The 16481-nt window shown below is 32.2% G+C and overlaps 2 protein-coding genes across 2 annotated transcripts; one reads left to right on the forward strand and one right to left on the reverse strand.

Annotated features, from left to right (window-relative positions):
• Positions 1–1485: 1485 nt before the first annotated feature.
• LOC132714463 (beta-1,3-glucan-binding protein-like) lies at positions 1486–9972 on the forward strand. Its single transcript, XM_060697360.1, has 12 exons — positions 1486–1645; positions 2918–2995; positions 3713–3835; positions 4328–4455; positions 4653–4727; positions 5043–5109; positions 5534–5701; positions 5890–5967; positions 7080–7197; positions 8037–8099; positions 8915–9038; positions 9735–9972. Exons 1-12 carry the CDS (start codon positions 1537–1539, stop codon positions 9936–9938), a joined length of 1335 nt encoding a protein of 444 aa, XP_060553343.1. The 5' UTR covers positions 1486–1536; the 3' UTR covers positions 9939–9972.
• Positions 9973–13505: 3533 nt separating this feature from the next.
• Positions 13506–15272, reverse strand: LOC132714475 (uncharacterized). The gene is made up of 4 exons (XM_060697372.1): positions 15140–15272; positions 14584–14942; positions 14177–14223; positions 13506–13830 (listed from the first exon to the last, which is right to left on the reverse strand). Exons 1-4 carry the CDS (start codon positions 15167–15169, stop codon positions 13811–13813), a joined length of 456 nt encoding a protein of 151 aa, XP_060553355.1. The 5' UTR covers positions 15170–15272; the 3' UTR covers positions 13506–13810.
• Between the last annotated feature and the right edge of the window lie 1209 nt (positions 15273–16481).

Consider the following 16481-nt stretch of genomic DNA (forward strand, 5'->3'; position numbering starts at 1 on the left):
ATTTGAATTTAACGTCACATTCACTTCAAATGGGCTGGGCAGGCAAAACTTATCGTTATATATGTACGAATTGTATGTTATAATTTAAGCTATTGAGTCGTACTGATCATTAACAAAAACATATTTAAAAAATAAGTTCATCTCGACCTTTACCTTTGATCAAAAATGGGCATGGCCAGTAGGACACATCAAGGTTAATCTACTCACAAAGTTTAAAAATAATCAGTCAAATAATAATTAATTTCATTAAAAAGTGTATGCATTGTAATAACAGAACCCAGTGACCTCGGCCTTTGACTTGTTGACATGAAAATAGGCTATTTTGATTGCTATCATAGAATGTAACATCAACTTATATACTGCTACTTTGGTTCCATACATTAATAAAATGGTTTCATATATTGTAAAAATGACATAATATATTGATAATTCGGTTTCATATAAGGACATCTGGTTCCATATATGGCTTCTTTGGTACAATATATTGAAGAACTGGTATCATATAAAGTGATAATCAAGTCATATATTGCTACTTTGGTTCCATACATTGATAAATTGGTTTCATATATTGTAAAAATGAATTAATATATTGATAATTCGGTTTCATATCAGGACATCTGGTTCCATACATGGCTATTTTGGTACCATATATTGAAGAATTGGTATCATATAATGTAATAACCAACTCATATATTGCTACTTTGGTTCCATACATTGATAAATTGGTTTCATATATTGTAAAAATGAATTAATATATTGATAATTCGGTTTCATATCAGGACATCTGGTTCCATATATGGCTACTTTGGTACCATATATTGAAGAATTGGTATCATATAATGTAATAACCAACTTATATATTTTTACTTTGGTTTCATAAATTGATACATTGGTTTCATATATTGAAAAATGAATTAATATATTGATAATTCGGTTTCATATAAGGACATCTGGTTCTATACATGGCTACTTTGGTACCATATATTGAAGAATTGAAATCATATATTGAGTAAATCAACTTATATATTGCTAACTCGGTTTCATACACTGACAGTATGGTTTCATATATTGTAACTGAGGATTAATATAATGAATTCCGGTTAAATAAAAAGGTGTTTTCAATTCATATATAGTCGAAGTGAACTCATATAAATTATTATCCAAATGGTTACATAAATTGAAAAAGAACAATATCAGACAGCTATGGCTTTCCATAAAAGTGCATCGGCATATACTGGATACGTGATTCCATACATTATAATATTTGATTGAATTGTTATTTGTTTCACTATACTTAAAAGTTTTATGCAAAGGAACTTTGTATTCGCATTTACAGCTTTAAGAAAGATTTTATCCTTTTTAAGGTCAATGTATATTTGGTGAAAAATGGCAGGGACGTCATTGTTGCAAAGATTATAGCCTCAATTTTGACATAAAGGGCACGTTATCAAAACTTCTGATAAGATATTAATATAAATGCACCTTTTTTTACATTTAAACATATCGTCTGCCAACGCAGCGACAAAAACTTTGGGCATGATTGTCGTGTGCTTCCTTTGCCTAATAGTGTCGGTGTTTTCCGCGGATGTTCCTCGTCCGAAACTAGCGCATCTTGCTTCTGGAGATGTGGAGATTTCACTAGATGGTCAGTGTTATTTTCTTTCCTTATTTATCTTATTTTCTTTATTTTAATATGTTTCCAATTTCAGAAGTGGATCGACATTTATTTCCTTAAACGTTCTTTTTCATCAACTTTAAATCTACAATCAATATTGTTGATGAATCGTTTTAATAAAATACCTATTTATACAACCGACCAGTATGTTTACTTCTAATCAATATTGGCAGAAGACGATACCTGATTCTGGTAATAATATTGAAGTTTTTAAAAGCCTTTTTATTATGTAGGTGTTCATATTACTTGTAAGTTATCGTTGTACAAAATGGCAGAGCAGATGTCAATAAAGACAAGAAAAACATGTTATTTCTTTTAATATGATTGCATCCTTACACTACATTCCTTAAACTATTAACATTAAGATAAACCTTTTTTCTTTTTATGTTTGAATTACTTCATACACGTTGTTGTAAAACCTTTTATAAATAACCTTAATGCATGTAATTATACGACCTAAGAAAAAACCCTATATTGCAAACTAGGCAGTTGTTTGCAATATGTGGCGTTTTGATGGTTAACCAACATTTGATTTCTCTTCCCATACATGCATAATAGTTGATATTTTTTGCATTGTTGCATAATTGTATTTCTAACAATTGCATTCATTTGAAATGTTGTGTTGTTTTAAATTTGTATGTTTAACTATTATGCATTGTTCACATTTAGTCATTTAAATAGCATTAAATGACAATTTCACTATATTGTGTCTTGTTTTTATCTGAAATCAAACTGAGAAAAATTTCGAAAACAAACAACCGACATACATAAATTATCATTTATTTTAGATAAATACATTTATGGATGCGACATATTATTGTATTCAAGAAATATAATTCAAGAAGTACATTGACATAAATTAGCAGCCATTTTGTATTAACAAAAAGATAAGAAATAATTGCTAATTCAATAAAAAAAAACTCTAAAAACAAAATAATATATTTTCTATTTGTAAACTTTTAAACCGGTAAAACATGTAAACTTTTATGTTAAACGTTACATAAATCATGTAGATGATTGCTTATGACAGTGGAAATGTTGATAGCCTTTTTCATAATTATTTTGCTTAGATTTTCGCGAGTGACTTGTCCATATCGTCAGTACTAGTACCTGCGGAATTCATGCCATTATACGAGAAAAAAGGATTTTTTGTTGTTGTGTTTTCCTTTGCTCTTCCAGAATGAATGTACTTTACTTACCAATACGTTCTTGTGCTGATTTTATTACTTTATCTGTTTAAAGGTACACCTGGAATGAAGGTATATGATGTCAAATATCACATAAAAGGACATAAACACCACGGACCATTTCACCAGGGAGGTAGAAACTTGATTTGTTATACGTTCCTTGCTGTGTCATTGGTAATGTTGGACATTTTCATTAAAAATTTTGTGATTCATATATATGCCTTTGATTAATTTTTTTGCTCAGACTTAAAGTGATTGGCCAGAAAAAAGGTTTTAGTAAAACAAAATTCTCTTTTTGAAATATTTTGAAATCCTAAATTTCATTTTATTTTTGCCAACAGTTTGTTCATACATAGAAAAATTGTTAAAATGTATTTGGACAAGCAAGTCGTCCAGATTTTGAGCCTTTCAAGATAATTAATGTGCTAAATGGTTTCTTATTAATATGTGAAAACAAAACCATGCCCATTATCAACCTCAACATTTTTCGGTTAAGTTGAACGCATTTCATCTAGTGCGCTAGTTTTCTCTATGCAATGAATGCAACGACCAATTTAAAATAGTCTAGCAAAGAAACAAATCATTCGACTGAAGAAAAACCATTTAATTAGCTGAATGTCTTGCACATTTTGATAAGTGCTCTTTGTCTAAAAAGTAATTTGTATAGATACCTTACAAGCTAAAATAAGATTACTTTTTTCAATCTTTACATCTTAAGAACCGATCATCTATTGATAAATATAGGTGCTCATTTATCACCTTGGTTGACGCTTGAGAAAAGAGCATTTGGTCAGAGCTCAAGTTAAAAGAATAGAAGAATACAAATCTGACTTTACTTTTTGACATTCAGCCGATGGGCGATGGTATCATCGCAATAACGCAGCTGAATACAATGGCAAGGACAAGATAAAGTACATAATTGTTGGAGAGATAGATGGCAAAACTGTTGTCACCAAAGGAAAACTTCATCCCCGTAAGTAAACTGATATTTTACACATGTCTCGCTATGCGATCTCTTCCGTAAGTAGTTAAAATGTGTCGTGCATCAGCAAAAGATTTAAAGGATTTAAAGAATTTGGACGGCAAAAATAAAGAAGACAGAAACGTATATACTGCGCATCTGGTACCAACTGAGGCAAACAGGAGTATCTCTACAAAGTAGGTAGGAACAGCGAGGAAAATATTACAGAACGTACGCCCTTAGTACGCAGTGGCAACTTTAAAGACAGGCCTTTGTTAAGTGTGTCTATCGAAAAATCATAATGAGTAAGGAAATTCGTGGAGCTTCATACTATAACATTTTTATTACACAAGATGCTCACGTAGAAATGCTTCTATAATTATATTCAACTCACTCGATTACTTCAGTAAGGAACCTTTCCATTACATATGTATATCATTTGGCAATTTCGCATTTACTATTTCTTGCAAGTCAATAAACTACTTATCTAATGTTAATCTACAGAGGAAAGAAGCGTTGTTCTTGCACCTCCAAGAGTAGTCAGAGCATGTCAAACAGTATTTCGAGATGACTTTAACGGAGCATTTGATCCTTCACATTGGAACTATGAAGTGTCAATGTACGGAGGCCATGTAAGAGAAAATTATTCTAATAACATGATATAATGATGTTTTTTGTAAATTTATACCTGTCATTTATTATATATTAGTTTGTCTTTTATAAATCGAGATACTTTGCAAGAGGAATGTAAAATATAGTTGAAAGAGCGAAAATATCACTTTATGTATTTTATATTTTTCATCTCAAAACAAATTGGCGTAAATTTCAGAACAGGGAGGTCCAAGCATACGTTCCAGATGCAAGAAACATTTTCACTAGAAATGGACATCTTTTCATCAAACCGGTAAGTATTTCAAAAATCGTTTTAAAGTGCTACATTACACTTCTCTATCACAAAAACTGTTCATAATCATTTCAATATCCTTTGTAATACATCATCGCAATTTTTTTTAAAAAAATCGGTATAATTCGTACCTTTCCCTGTCTTATTCTAGATTTGCAAATACCGGTATGATTTAGAGGAACAAATGCAAATTGTTACCAGCAAAATATATTCCTGGTACACACATCTACGTGTCTTATAAGAACATCTGTAATTTTATCTGATCATCAATGACTTTAAATATTTTATACGTCTTTTGATTTTATAATGTTTCAGACACTTACAACGGATCACCCGAACTTTTCCGAATCTACACTATCAAACGGTGTCATGGACTTAAAAGGTTTACATTTAGACCCTTATATTTGTATTCCGATAAAACTTTGAAGGTCTATATGCTTTATAAAATTTTATAGGTGGTTAAATGACATTGTATAAACGGTTGTATTAACCACATGTTTAAAGTTATATGTAATTTTCGTAGACAATAATTGCTAGTTTTAACAAAGTACATTTACTTACAATAATGTTTTTCATTGACAATAAAGGTTAGACGTGCTTTTAATAAACAAAAATCAAAAGGTAGCAAAATGACTATTGCCAATACTTTAAAATTTTCATAAATATTTTATCTATTAAGAACGGAAAGTACGGGTTTCAACATTTTTCTTTCTGAAGTAAACACATTAAAATCCAAGTAAGGCACTTTATATGATTGATTCTTTGATGATACATTAGAGTATTATACACTTTAATTAAAATTTTAGCACTGTATGGATACTGTACAAACTCCGACCATTGGGGCTGTTACAGATCAGGAAAAGATGGTCTATTACCACCAGTAATGTCTGGCAAGTTAAAATCAAAAAGCACTATCAAATTTGGAGAGGTTACAGTTGTTGCCAGAGTACCTAGGGGAGATTGGATCTGGCCAGGTAATCAGACTAACTATCATTTAAACCTTGCATTTCACTTAATCTATATAGATAAAGGCAGTAAAACAAAATTATATAAAAAAAGAATATGTTTAGTTTTATTTTATATTACGTTATTGAGATTTTGATTATTAAGTTATAGTGGCATCTTTGTGAGATATATTTTTATAATATTTTGCTATTTTTAGCTATCTGGATGTTGCCTAAATACAGTCATTACGGTTCATGGCCTAGGTCTGGGGAAATTGACATCATGGAAAGTAGAGGTAAGGCGAACTTTCAAATTATGTCATATTAGTGATTATGTACCTTAAAATTATCTTAAAATCATTCCTTACATAACTGAAAAGAAAATTAAATTATAATGCAGTTTGTACGAAACTGATTGTATTATTGTAATTTCTTAAAATGTATTAAATAAGCATTTTAACTTGTCGAATAAATAAAGAAAATAAGAATAAGAAAATAAATAAAGAAAGCTCAACACGTCAATATTGAAAATGTTGCAGGCTCGGTTTGATTGAGCCTGTTAATGGACGGTACTGTCAAGTGTAAACTACCATCAACGCCCCCCACCTCCCTAGCATCGACTGATAAGCAAAATTCAACATTGTGATTAGTTTCGAATTTTCGGCATACTTTCGCCTCTTTTCGTTTTTAAAAGGTATCGAAATGAAAATATCTGACATACTTTCTGTATCATTCAATGAATATTTATATGATATTGTTTACAAATATATTTTAATCGCACACATTAAAGCAATTGAGTATCAATTACGAGAGAAAAAATACATAAACAGGGAAAATAGGAATCCCAAAAGAAGAAGCCCCAAAACGGCATAATTGAAAATGTTGCAGGCTCGGTTTGATTGCGTCTGTTCATGGACGGTACTGTCAAGCGCAAACTACCGTCAACGCCCCCTAGCACCAGCTTAAGCAAAATTCTACATTTAAACAAGAAATGATAAAAGTTTGAATTAGGAAACATCCCCAGATGTGTTCATACGGCGTTCATCATAGAACCTTTAATGCCACACTTCCGTGCAAATCCATGAAAAGCGGCGTATGGTCCTCAAGTCATAGCAAGGGTGTGCCCTAAACAAGAAAACAATGGGCGGAACTAAACAAAAGGGAATTTTGAAAGGGTATCAGAGGTTATGAGGCTTGCATATCATAGATGACGTCAAAAGACAAAGTTGAAAGTCAGGCAACATACCCTAAGGGTGATTTAACATTATTCAAGTAGGAATATTGGAACACAAGTCATTAAAGCATTTCTTAATTTGAATCTGTTTACAACTTATTCTGCAAAGATTGACAACTTAAAAATTTGACTAAGTATTTGTGGGTGTATTACGTTGTAAAATTATGTTCCTAGGTAATACACAGGCCACTGATAGTCATGGACACAATCATGGTGTCAATGAAGTAGGGGCAACTATGCACTGGGGACCTGATGCTAGTCATAATAGATTTTCTCTAACACATGGAAAAGCGTATGTACAAGTTTATCAAAGTTTCTTAGTTATTTGTTTTTGTTTTTCTATTTTCTATCTGCTATCTGCCGTCTCATTCAGTCTGTTTTTTTTTGTTGCTGTTTTTTTCCCTTTGTTTGAATTCGACTGTACACTGTAGCATTTGCACGACATTGGTTCGTTATGGTACTGTATGTTTTTGTTTTTGTCACGGTTGACAAGTTAAAAAATTTACAAATGTGAAAACAAAGTGATCCCTCGGAAGCATTAATCAAAACAATATTACATGAAAATGCGGTTTGAACGAGTCTGTACATGAGGGATTATGAATAAGTGCAACATCCCTCGAGAATACAAGCATTTTACAAGAGACAATTATTTTTGTTATTCTCTCAAAGTGAACGATATAGCTAGACATATGATGTACATGTATTTCAAAATGTGGTCTTTGTAGGATTGAAGAAATATATAGATAATCAAAGCTCACGATCAATTTGTTCATTCCAAATTGCATTTTTGCAAACTTTCCCACTTTGAAGTATACTATGTGCGTGTTTTTATTTTAGTTTCACCTTCAGTTTTCATTTATATATACAATGGTTAGCCCATATCGTGTTTGCAAATTTTCGTAATAATCTATACCTCATAATCAAACAGAAATTAAGATATTTGTTGATTTCCGATATTCCGTGCAACTGCAACATAAAATTGCCATCACCATATTATAAATTTAAAAAAATAAAAATTAACAAAAAATAGATAATAATAAAATAACTGATCTCGAAGCAAAGACAACCCAATATGAAGCATATTGTGTCTGGCGGCGTATAAGTCTTGGGTTATGTACTTTGTTTTTCCAGAGATGGAGATTGGAGTCATGGCCTACATACCTATCATCTTACTTGGAGTGTTAACCAAATACGGTAGGTTTGTTGTTTTTTCTCTTGTATTTTATGGCGTTTTATTGCAAGCTATACTTGGCACTGCTTTGAGATGGTATTTTTCTTTTGCTATTTTGAGGGATTTAAATATGAAAATACTTAAACAGATGCAGCTACGCAGACTGGTCAATCACATATAATGATGACAATTAGACCTTAATCGCTTTTGCTTTGTGCCGTTCTAGAGCTCACATTTTATATTCTTATTGTCAATTGTCATATTGGCTTTGTGGTTAAAGTGTTTACTTGTAACTCCAGGATCACATGCTTTATCCTGGCCTATGATCCTTTGTTGCTAGGTTGTGTTGGGGTGCGTTTCTTGAATCCCATCGTCCCTTGTTTATCTTGTTTTCATAGTTTACCAAACCGGCGGCTACTATCGGTTTTTCTTAAATTGTAACAACATTGACTTGTCTAGACATAATGTTTAACGGTAATTATAACAATGTGTAATAAAATCCTTTCAAAAGAAAACTAACATCAAACAAAGGTTGCAGACTTGGTATGATTGAGTCCGGAAATGAAAAATTACATACAAGTGCAACATCTCTTATGCTACCTAGCACTGGTTTAATTCAATTTTTAACACTAATTGAGTGTAATCAAAGATCCGAATGACTAGAAAAACATTGAAGAAAAGTACAGAATTTTTTTACATATTCCACATGGCACTTATTGCTTACTACACTATTCACAAATCTGTAGCTATTTTGTATCTATTATTTAGAGTACAACATTGATGAAGGCACACCTATTGCATATATATTCTCTTATTTTGTTAATACATTTGATTCCAGAGTGACTGATGATCATCGGGAAATGGTAAACATTCCCATTCACGAGAGTTTCTGGCAAAAGGGAGGATTTAGTGGCAGCAATATCTGGGGTGCTGGTACTAAAGCAGCTCCTTTTGATCATTCGGTTAGAACACTTTTTTCACATGTAATTAGTATATATCCGGTAACAGTATTTTATATCGAAAACAGCGGTACTTAATTATATTTCTCTAAAGAGTCCATTTAAAAAAGAATGTAAGTGAACACGCGGTATCTTTGGATCGCGCGTTCGATAAGGCGAATCACGTATTATACCTAAGACGCATTTGTACCACTTAGATTAATTTGGTTTAATTGCTACATAGTTTACGCGTCAGCCTAGTTGTAACCTTTGTACCCTAACGTCATTGATACTCAAAAGGCTAACTGAATAAAGGTCTTGTTCAACTTAGAACGCTTTTTTTTCCTGAAGCTTTGTCGTAATATTCAAAATTGTTTGATCAGTGTTACAGTTACTTTCAACGCAATAAAAACAGTTATCACATTACGAATACACTATGGCGTAGGTGTATAATTAAGCCATGTAATAACAACATAATTACAATTACATAATAACTATGTAAAAATCTTTAAGTTCAAAAAGGTCTCATTTGTTGACACAGTCTCATTTGTAATCCCTTTGATTCAACTTGTTTTATAAATTAGCACTCATGTAAGATCTTCTTTATATTCTTGATTTTTTTTGTTCCGTAACAGCTTGAGCTTTTTGGCTAAATCCCAAAACTGAGTCATTTTAAACAAGAATGTTGCTTGTGATTTACAAATTGAATTAAAATTTCAGTTCTATTTGATCCTGAATGTTGCTATTGCTGGAACCAATGGATTTTTCCCCGATGGCTGGACGTACAACTCGCATAAACCGTGGAGAAATGATTCACCAGATGTAAAAGGGTCATTTTGGCACGGTAGAAACAGTTGGCTTGGATCTTGGCATGGCGATGATGTTGCAATGGAAATTGATTATGTTGAAATGAAACAATGTTAATATTTTTTTAAATAATAAAGTCATGATAATAGTATCGAGGCATTCGAGCCCTTTAGCCCCATTTATCCCCCAAAAAGCTATCTTTTATTCTGTAATAATATTTACGTGAAACAAAGGGCGTGTTAACGCAAATAAATGCATAACCCATTATAACGCAAATCAAAAGCGATTATAACGATTATAAGGCGTTTAAAGGCAAATAAAGGTATAATTACGCGGAGCAAAAGGCGCAATAATGCAAATAAAGTCGAAATTACACAAACTTAAAGGCGTAATAACGCGGAATAAAGGACGTTATAAAGCGAAACAAGGCCTAAAAACTAGATTAAAGACGTAATAATGCCAATCCAAAGGCGTTTTAACACGAATTAAAAAGTGTAATTACGCTTAACAAAAGGCCCTATAACACTATGATTTATTACCCTATTAATGCTAATCAAACGGCCTAATGACGTAAGAAAGGAAGAACAATATTGATTTGAATCTTTTGCTTGAGATATATGTGCATCATATTTTTATTTATCTACGGATACGTATACGTCCTAATGCCACAGTACGATTTTTTTATCTCTTATTAGGAAATGCTTTCACCCAATTAGGAGTTAAATATTACCCACCTATAAGATAGTTTTACGAAATTTGAACAATCCTTTATTTACAAGTGAAATAGTGTCTCCTAATTATGACTTAACTTACGACGTCACCCTGTTAGGCATACGTACCACATAATTAAGATACAATTTCACCCTTATGCGACTTACCTTTACCCTTTTCACTCAGATATGTTTACCTATAGCCTAATTAGGACACAATCATGTAGATAGAATATACTATTGGGTTACATGTATGAGGTTAATTATGCGGACAATTGAAAATATGTCGCACACTTAAGATAAGATAAGGGATATGTGTACTATAGTGACTTGTATAAAATCAATGATATGAAACATGTGCATTAAGGGTAACTGCATTTACACTCGGCCCTACAAGTAAACTTAAACTGACAAATTTCAAAGAGTCATCATAAATGTATGGCATGTTATTTTTGGCGTGGAATAATTAAATTACATCAAATTATATATAATTCATGAAAATACAGTGGAATTAATAAATTACATCAGATTGTATATATATAATTATTCATCCCAGAATAAAATTAGAATTAAGATATTCTACTGAAAAACTTGAGTTTCTCGACGTAATGACGAAGATTCAAAATGGCATTTTAATAACAGACCTATACACTAAACCAACAGATAAACACCTGTACTTGCATAACAACTCGTCTAAACCGGAATCGACAAAAAAGTCAATACCATATGGACTTGTCCTCCGTGCTTAGCAAATATGTACTAATAAATTGACTTAAAACAACATAGGGAGAATATTTAACCTAGTTACAGAAACGAGGCTATGAAGATCGACATATTGAAACATAATTAAATAAAGTAGATAGTAAGAAAATAAGTGACTTATTACAGTATAATGAAGATAAAGAAAACACTGAAAGAATCCCCTTTGGTACTGACAATTTCCCGAGCGCTCCATAAAGTAGGACAAATAGTACAAAAACATCTACCTGAATTACACACCTCAGATAGAATGAAGGAATTATTTCCGAATCCCCCAATTGCGACATTTAGAAAAGAAAATAACCTACAGGGCATTCTTGTTCATAAGAAACACAATAAACTATTTTTTCAACAGCCGAATGCCTGTGCTCCTAGCAGATCCAAAAAGTATGTGATTTGTCCATACGTTATTGAAGCAGACACATTCATTGGTGTGAACGGGGCCTCGTATAAGGTTCGAAATCAGATCACGTGCAAATCTACGAATGTGGTGTATGCAGTTTATTGTAAGCGTTGCGAACGTTATATTTATGTTGGAGAAACAGGGCATACGTTGTACCAAAGACATCTTCTAAATTTATCCAGAATACGAACCAAGTACAACGATCCGTTAGCGGCGAATTTTTACACGAACGACCACACAGTTAATGATTTTTCAATAATTGGGTTGGAAAAGCTATACGGGAATGACCAATACAGAAAAACAATAGAAAATTGTGGAAAAATAAATTAAGAACCTATAGACCATATGGAGTTTATACCAAAGAATAACGCGGCAGACGGCAAACAACGCCACGGCGGGCGTCGTTCATTAACGTTACGTCACTTCAATCGTTTTGTTTTGATATTTAGTATGTAAAATAAATGCTGCTGAAGAAGGCCGCAAGACCGAAAGCTACGGCAAATTTAATTAGCGTTTTTGATTATATACGGCAAGTTAGAGATTTATATATATATATATATATATATATATAGAAATGAGAGAATATATACACACATACCACCACTTCGATATGCCAGTCCAATTACGGCACAGCGCCTAGCAGAACAGTCATGAAAGCATAGCCACTGCTCATCCACCATCACGAAAATGATGGTTTCAGAACAGCTTTATATACAGTCACAAACTGCACTACACATTGAAACAAGCTCAACATTCGCATATATAGAGTTTGTTCTCTGTTATCATGTCTCATAAATCAACGATGACATTTTTATTATCTTCTTCACTATTGGGACCAGAGAACTATTTATCTATTTCCGAAAGTCAACTGGATCCCGTAAGATCAGGTAGATCCGTAGGATACAATGAATTTAGACAGAAAAAGTATATATAAAGGGATATAGTTAAATTCAATACAGTTATACTTTCCCCTGCGTGGGATCACTTAAGATACAAGTGTGCAGATAAATTGTTATAGAAATGAGAGAATATATACACACATACCACCACATCGATATGCCAGTCCAATTACGGCACAGCGCCTAGCAGAACAATCATGAAAGCATAGCCACAATGATTTATTGATTGTGTTTTACGTCACACCGACGTTCAAGCTTGACTTGTGAGAAAAGACCTCAGGTGCACTTCCGTGCATTCTTTCATGCACGAACTGGCAACTGAGTTGAACCACTGATGTTCCGTAAGATACTAGTTAGAAAGAATCTAAAGACCCTGTCGGGATTCGAACACACGGCTGTGCATGTATGTATGTATGCGTGCATGCGTGAAAATGAAATGAATTTTTATGGCTTATTGCTTTAAATATTATTGATATCAAGGTTAATAAATGAATTTTATGCAGTAAAATATTTTATGGACGAAATGGTCACTTTTTAAGTTATTGATGTACAACAGCCGTTGTCCGTATTCAATTTTATCAGTTGTGCAGCGTGATTTCCCTGCGCGTGCTTTTTCTGCGCATGCGCTCTTATAAGCGTCACATGTTGTAGACAAAGGAATTCAGAAACTTTTGTCAGCTTTCATTTCACGATTTTCATCGGTTTATTGCGTTAACCTCCATCTCCCATTTCCTCCAACCAATAACTAGTGTATATTATTTTCAATGTCTAACTTTTGTTTTTATGTTGATCATTGTTTTTACATTTTTCATGTTTATTTTGGCATAATCTTTATGCCCAGATAAAACATAATAACATATTATTGTGTACTATTTCTAGTCATAACAAAATTTAAAGGTGCACTGTATATATACCGGCTTTAATAAAAGCCCAATTACAACTTACTCATTTGTTTGTCTTTATTTATTATGTTTAACAAGCTTCCCAAATTCTAGAACCTCGTTTTATTGGACCACTTGCTGGCCAAAACAAAAATTAAACATCTGTTATTAATTGTTTATGATTTAGTTTTCACATATATAAATGAATCACCAGTCAAATATTTATGTTCTTCATAATAAAACAGTCAATTTGGGCAAGTTTGACTTGCGCGTATATTTAAAACCTCAGTAAATGCGTTGCTGTGATTGTCAAAGGTTACTGCATACTCTTAGACACTTATTCTCTGATGGGTTCTTCTGTAAGCATACATTTTTTAAAACATCAGGATATACCAAAATAAAAATACACCACAGTACATTATTTTCAATATTTTTATTTAAGTAAAAAGGAAGGCCTTTTCTTAGAAAGCCCCAACATGCAACTTGATATGCAATAAATATTCGGTACAAAAAAATATCTCATCAATTTAAACAGTTTTTTTTTTCACAAAAAAGATACTCATAGTGACCCAAAGAATGATCTATAATTCAGCTAAGAATGAGCTATATTTCGCAGAACCCTAATATGTCATAACCGTATGGGCACATTGTACAAAATGAAAGTTTTTGAAAAGAATATGACGAAAATTACTGTGACACTTACCGTTTATATCCACCCCTGCATTAGTTGCCTGTGTATAGACAAGCTTGCTGTGTAATAAAAGAAACAACATGACGAGATATTCCTTCCATTATGTAATAAAATTAAAAAAAAGAAATTAGAAACAAGATATGTTCCTGGATTGATTAGATGTACTCGATTTATTTTGGAAGCTCAAATTACCTTCAAGTATTCATTTAAAAATCCTAAAAAATTCGAAAATGTTTATATAAAAATGTAATACATCTGTTTTAGATACAAAGTATGACATTACGTTTAAGTCAAGTTTTATTAATATATTTAACTTTAAAACAAAATAAAATAAAACCAATAATCAATATTTAAATTAAAACAAACAGCTTTAAGCCTGGGAAAAGTAAATCAGAGTTGTAATCAATTGAATATCTTACGTTGTAAGCTTTTCTAATTTCTCCATGTGCCTTTCTCTATCTTGTGAGACTGTGAGTAACATTTCCGTTTGAGCCATGGTCGTGTCAACTTTTCTATTCCACAATTGGATTTCCTGTTCCAATTCGATAAACCTTGCCTGGCTAAAATTCTTCTGTTGAGCTATGCTATCTTCCAAACATTTGATATCTAATGATTTAGCTTCAAAAAGATCGAGCAGTTTGTTCGCCCTGTTGTCAAAATCCTCCGTTCGTTTCTTTAGCAATTCCAAATTGTTGTCGACTTTTGATGCATATTCCGATATATATTGTTTCTGCATTTCATACTTCTCCTTAAGATTATTCAATTCGACACCAACCTTCTGAAATTGAAAGCTATCAATAATGTTAAGCTGTTTTATATTACTATGATAAATGATATGAAGCCCCCTTTTCAGACACCATTTCACGCAAGCACGAACTTGACAAAATAATTATTAAGAATACAAATAGCATCTTAAGATATCCTCTTGGACATCTATTACTTTTATAGATGATCGACAATAAATAATTGATTTACCTTTAGGTCCTTTGAGGTAGCTCCTCCCATTACGACTATGAATATTTATTTCAAATGTCAGTAAAAGGAAGACGAACAGATTTAATAATTTATCCACAAGTGTATATACGATAACATATAATCAGCTAATAACATATTTCACTTGCTTATGTTGCAATAATCTACATATATAGCATGTATAGTTGGATATTATCAGCAGTATAAATATGAACACTTATGTACATAACGTGGATAAAACATCTCACAAGGATGCTCTTGGATAAACTAACACATCTAATGCGCCTATATAAATATTTTTTTCACATTTATATAACCTAAAATAAACAAAAACCTTCTTATAATATCAGGAACAATTTGTAAAAGCCATTAAAGGCCACGAAAGTGACAACTGTATGTCCGCTGTCTGTTTTAGGGACCCGAAATGGTTTTTCACATGATAGTGATGGAATGACATAATTGAAGTACTATGGCCACCGCCGAATAAAAATATCTGAGTGTGTTTCCAAATCTAAACTTTGACTTTTTTATGTATGTTAATTTCTGCTTAAGCTCATGCTTAGGGTGCGGCCGGTATTTTGCACCTACCACTGCTGTCCATGAACAACCTGCATCAAACAGAGCCAATAAAACTGTTGCCATCCGATAAAGAATTTTGACACTGAGAGCCGGGTGTTGAATGCCTTGTCTGTGACAATGTAGCAAAGAATTAAATCAATTTTTTCCAGATTTTAAACATATTGATATTGTATTGCATGAAAAGCAAGATTGAATATATTTTGGGTCAGATCAATGTGACTAACACCTTGGCATGGCACGCTATTTTTTGTAAAATTATGAAAAAAAATGCTATGTTTCTGTTAGTAATGAAGATATTTATCGCAATACCCATAACTCAAATATACAAGTGTGGGGTGCGTGCGTGCTTGCTTGCTATGTTATACTTCAAACAACTAAATGTTTTCTTTGTTTCAATTTTGGTGAAAAATCAACCTAGCGTATTGCAAACCTACATACAATAAACTAGTTTATGTCGATTGATGTGTGCATTAAATACCTTCCTTTTTGATATTTAAACAGCACATTGACAAGGTCATCAACTTCTGATAATAACTGATAAAGAAAAGTAGGTAAAACAAGTAAAATAAACATGGCTCAATTAATTGCTTTGTGTTGAATGTTGTTTTAAGATTTAAATCAAAATTTGAATCACTTTTAAAAGGAAATAAAACAACGCAAACAAATAGATTGGAAACACTTTCGTTCTGAAAAATAGCCAAATAGAAAATGTTTTGAAATGGACTTTTTGCAAAAGTCACCTTATTAATTACTTACGTAAACAAAA

Source organism: Ruditapes philippinarum, unplaced genomic scaffold, assembly GCF_026571515.1.
Source record: "Ruditapes philippinarum isolate M1 unplaced genomic scaffold, ASM2657151v2 ctg12_1_1_1_1, whole genome shotgun sequence".
NCBI classification, from domain to species: Eukaryota; Metazoa; Mollusca; class Bivalvia; order Venerida; family Veneridae; genus Ruditapes; species Ruditapes philippinarum.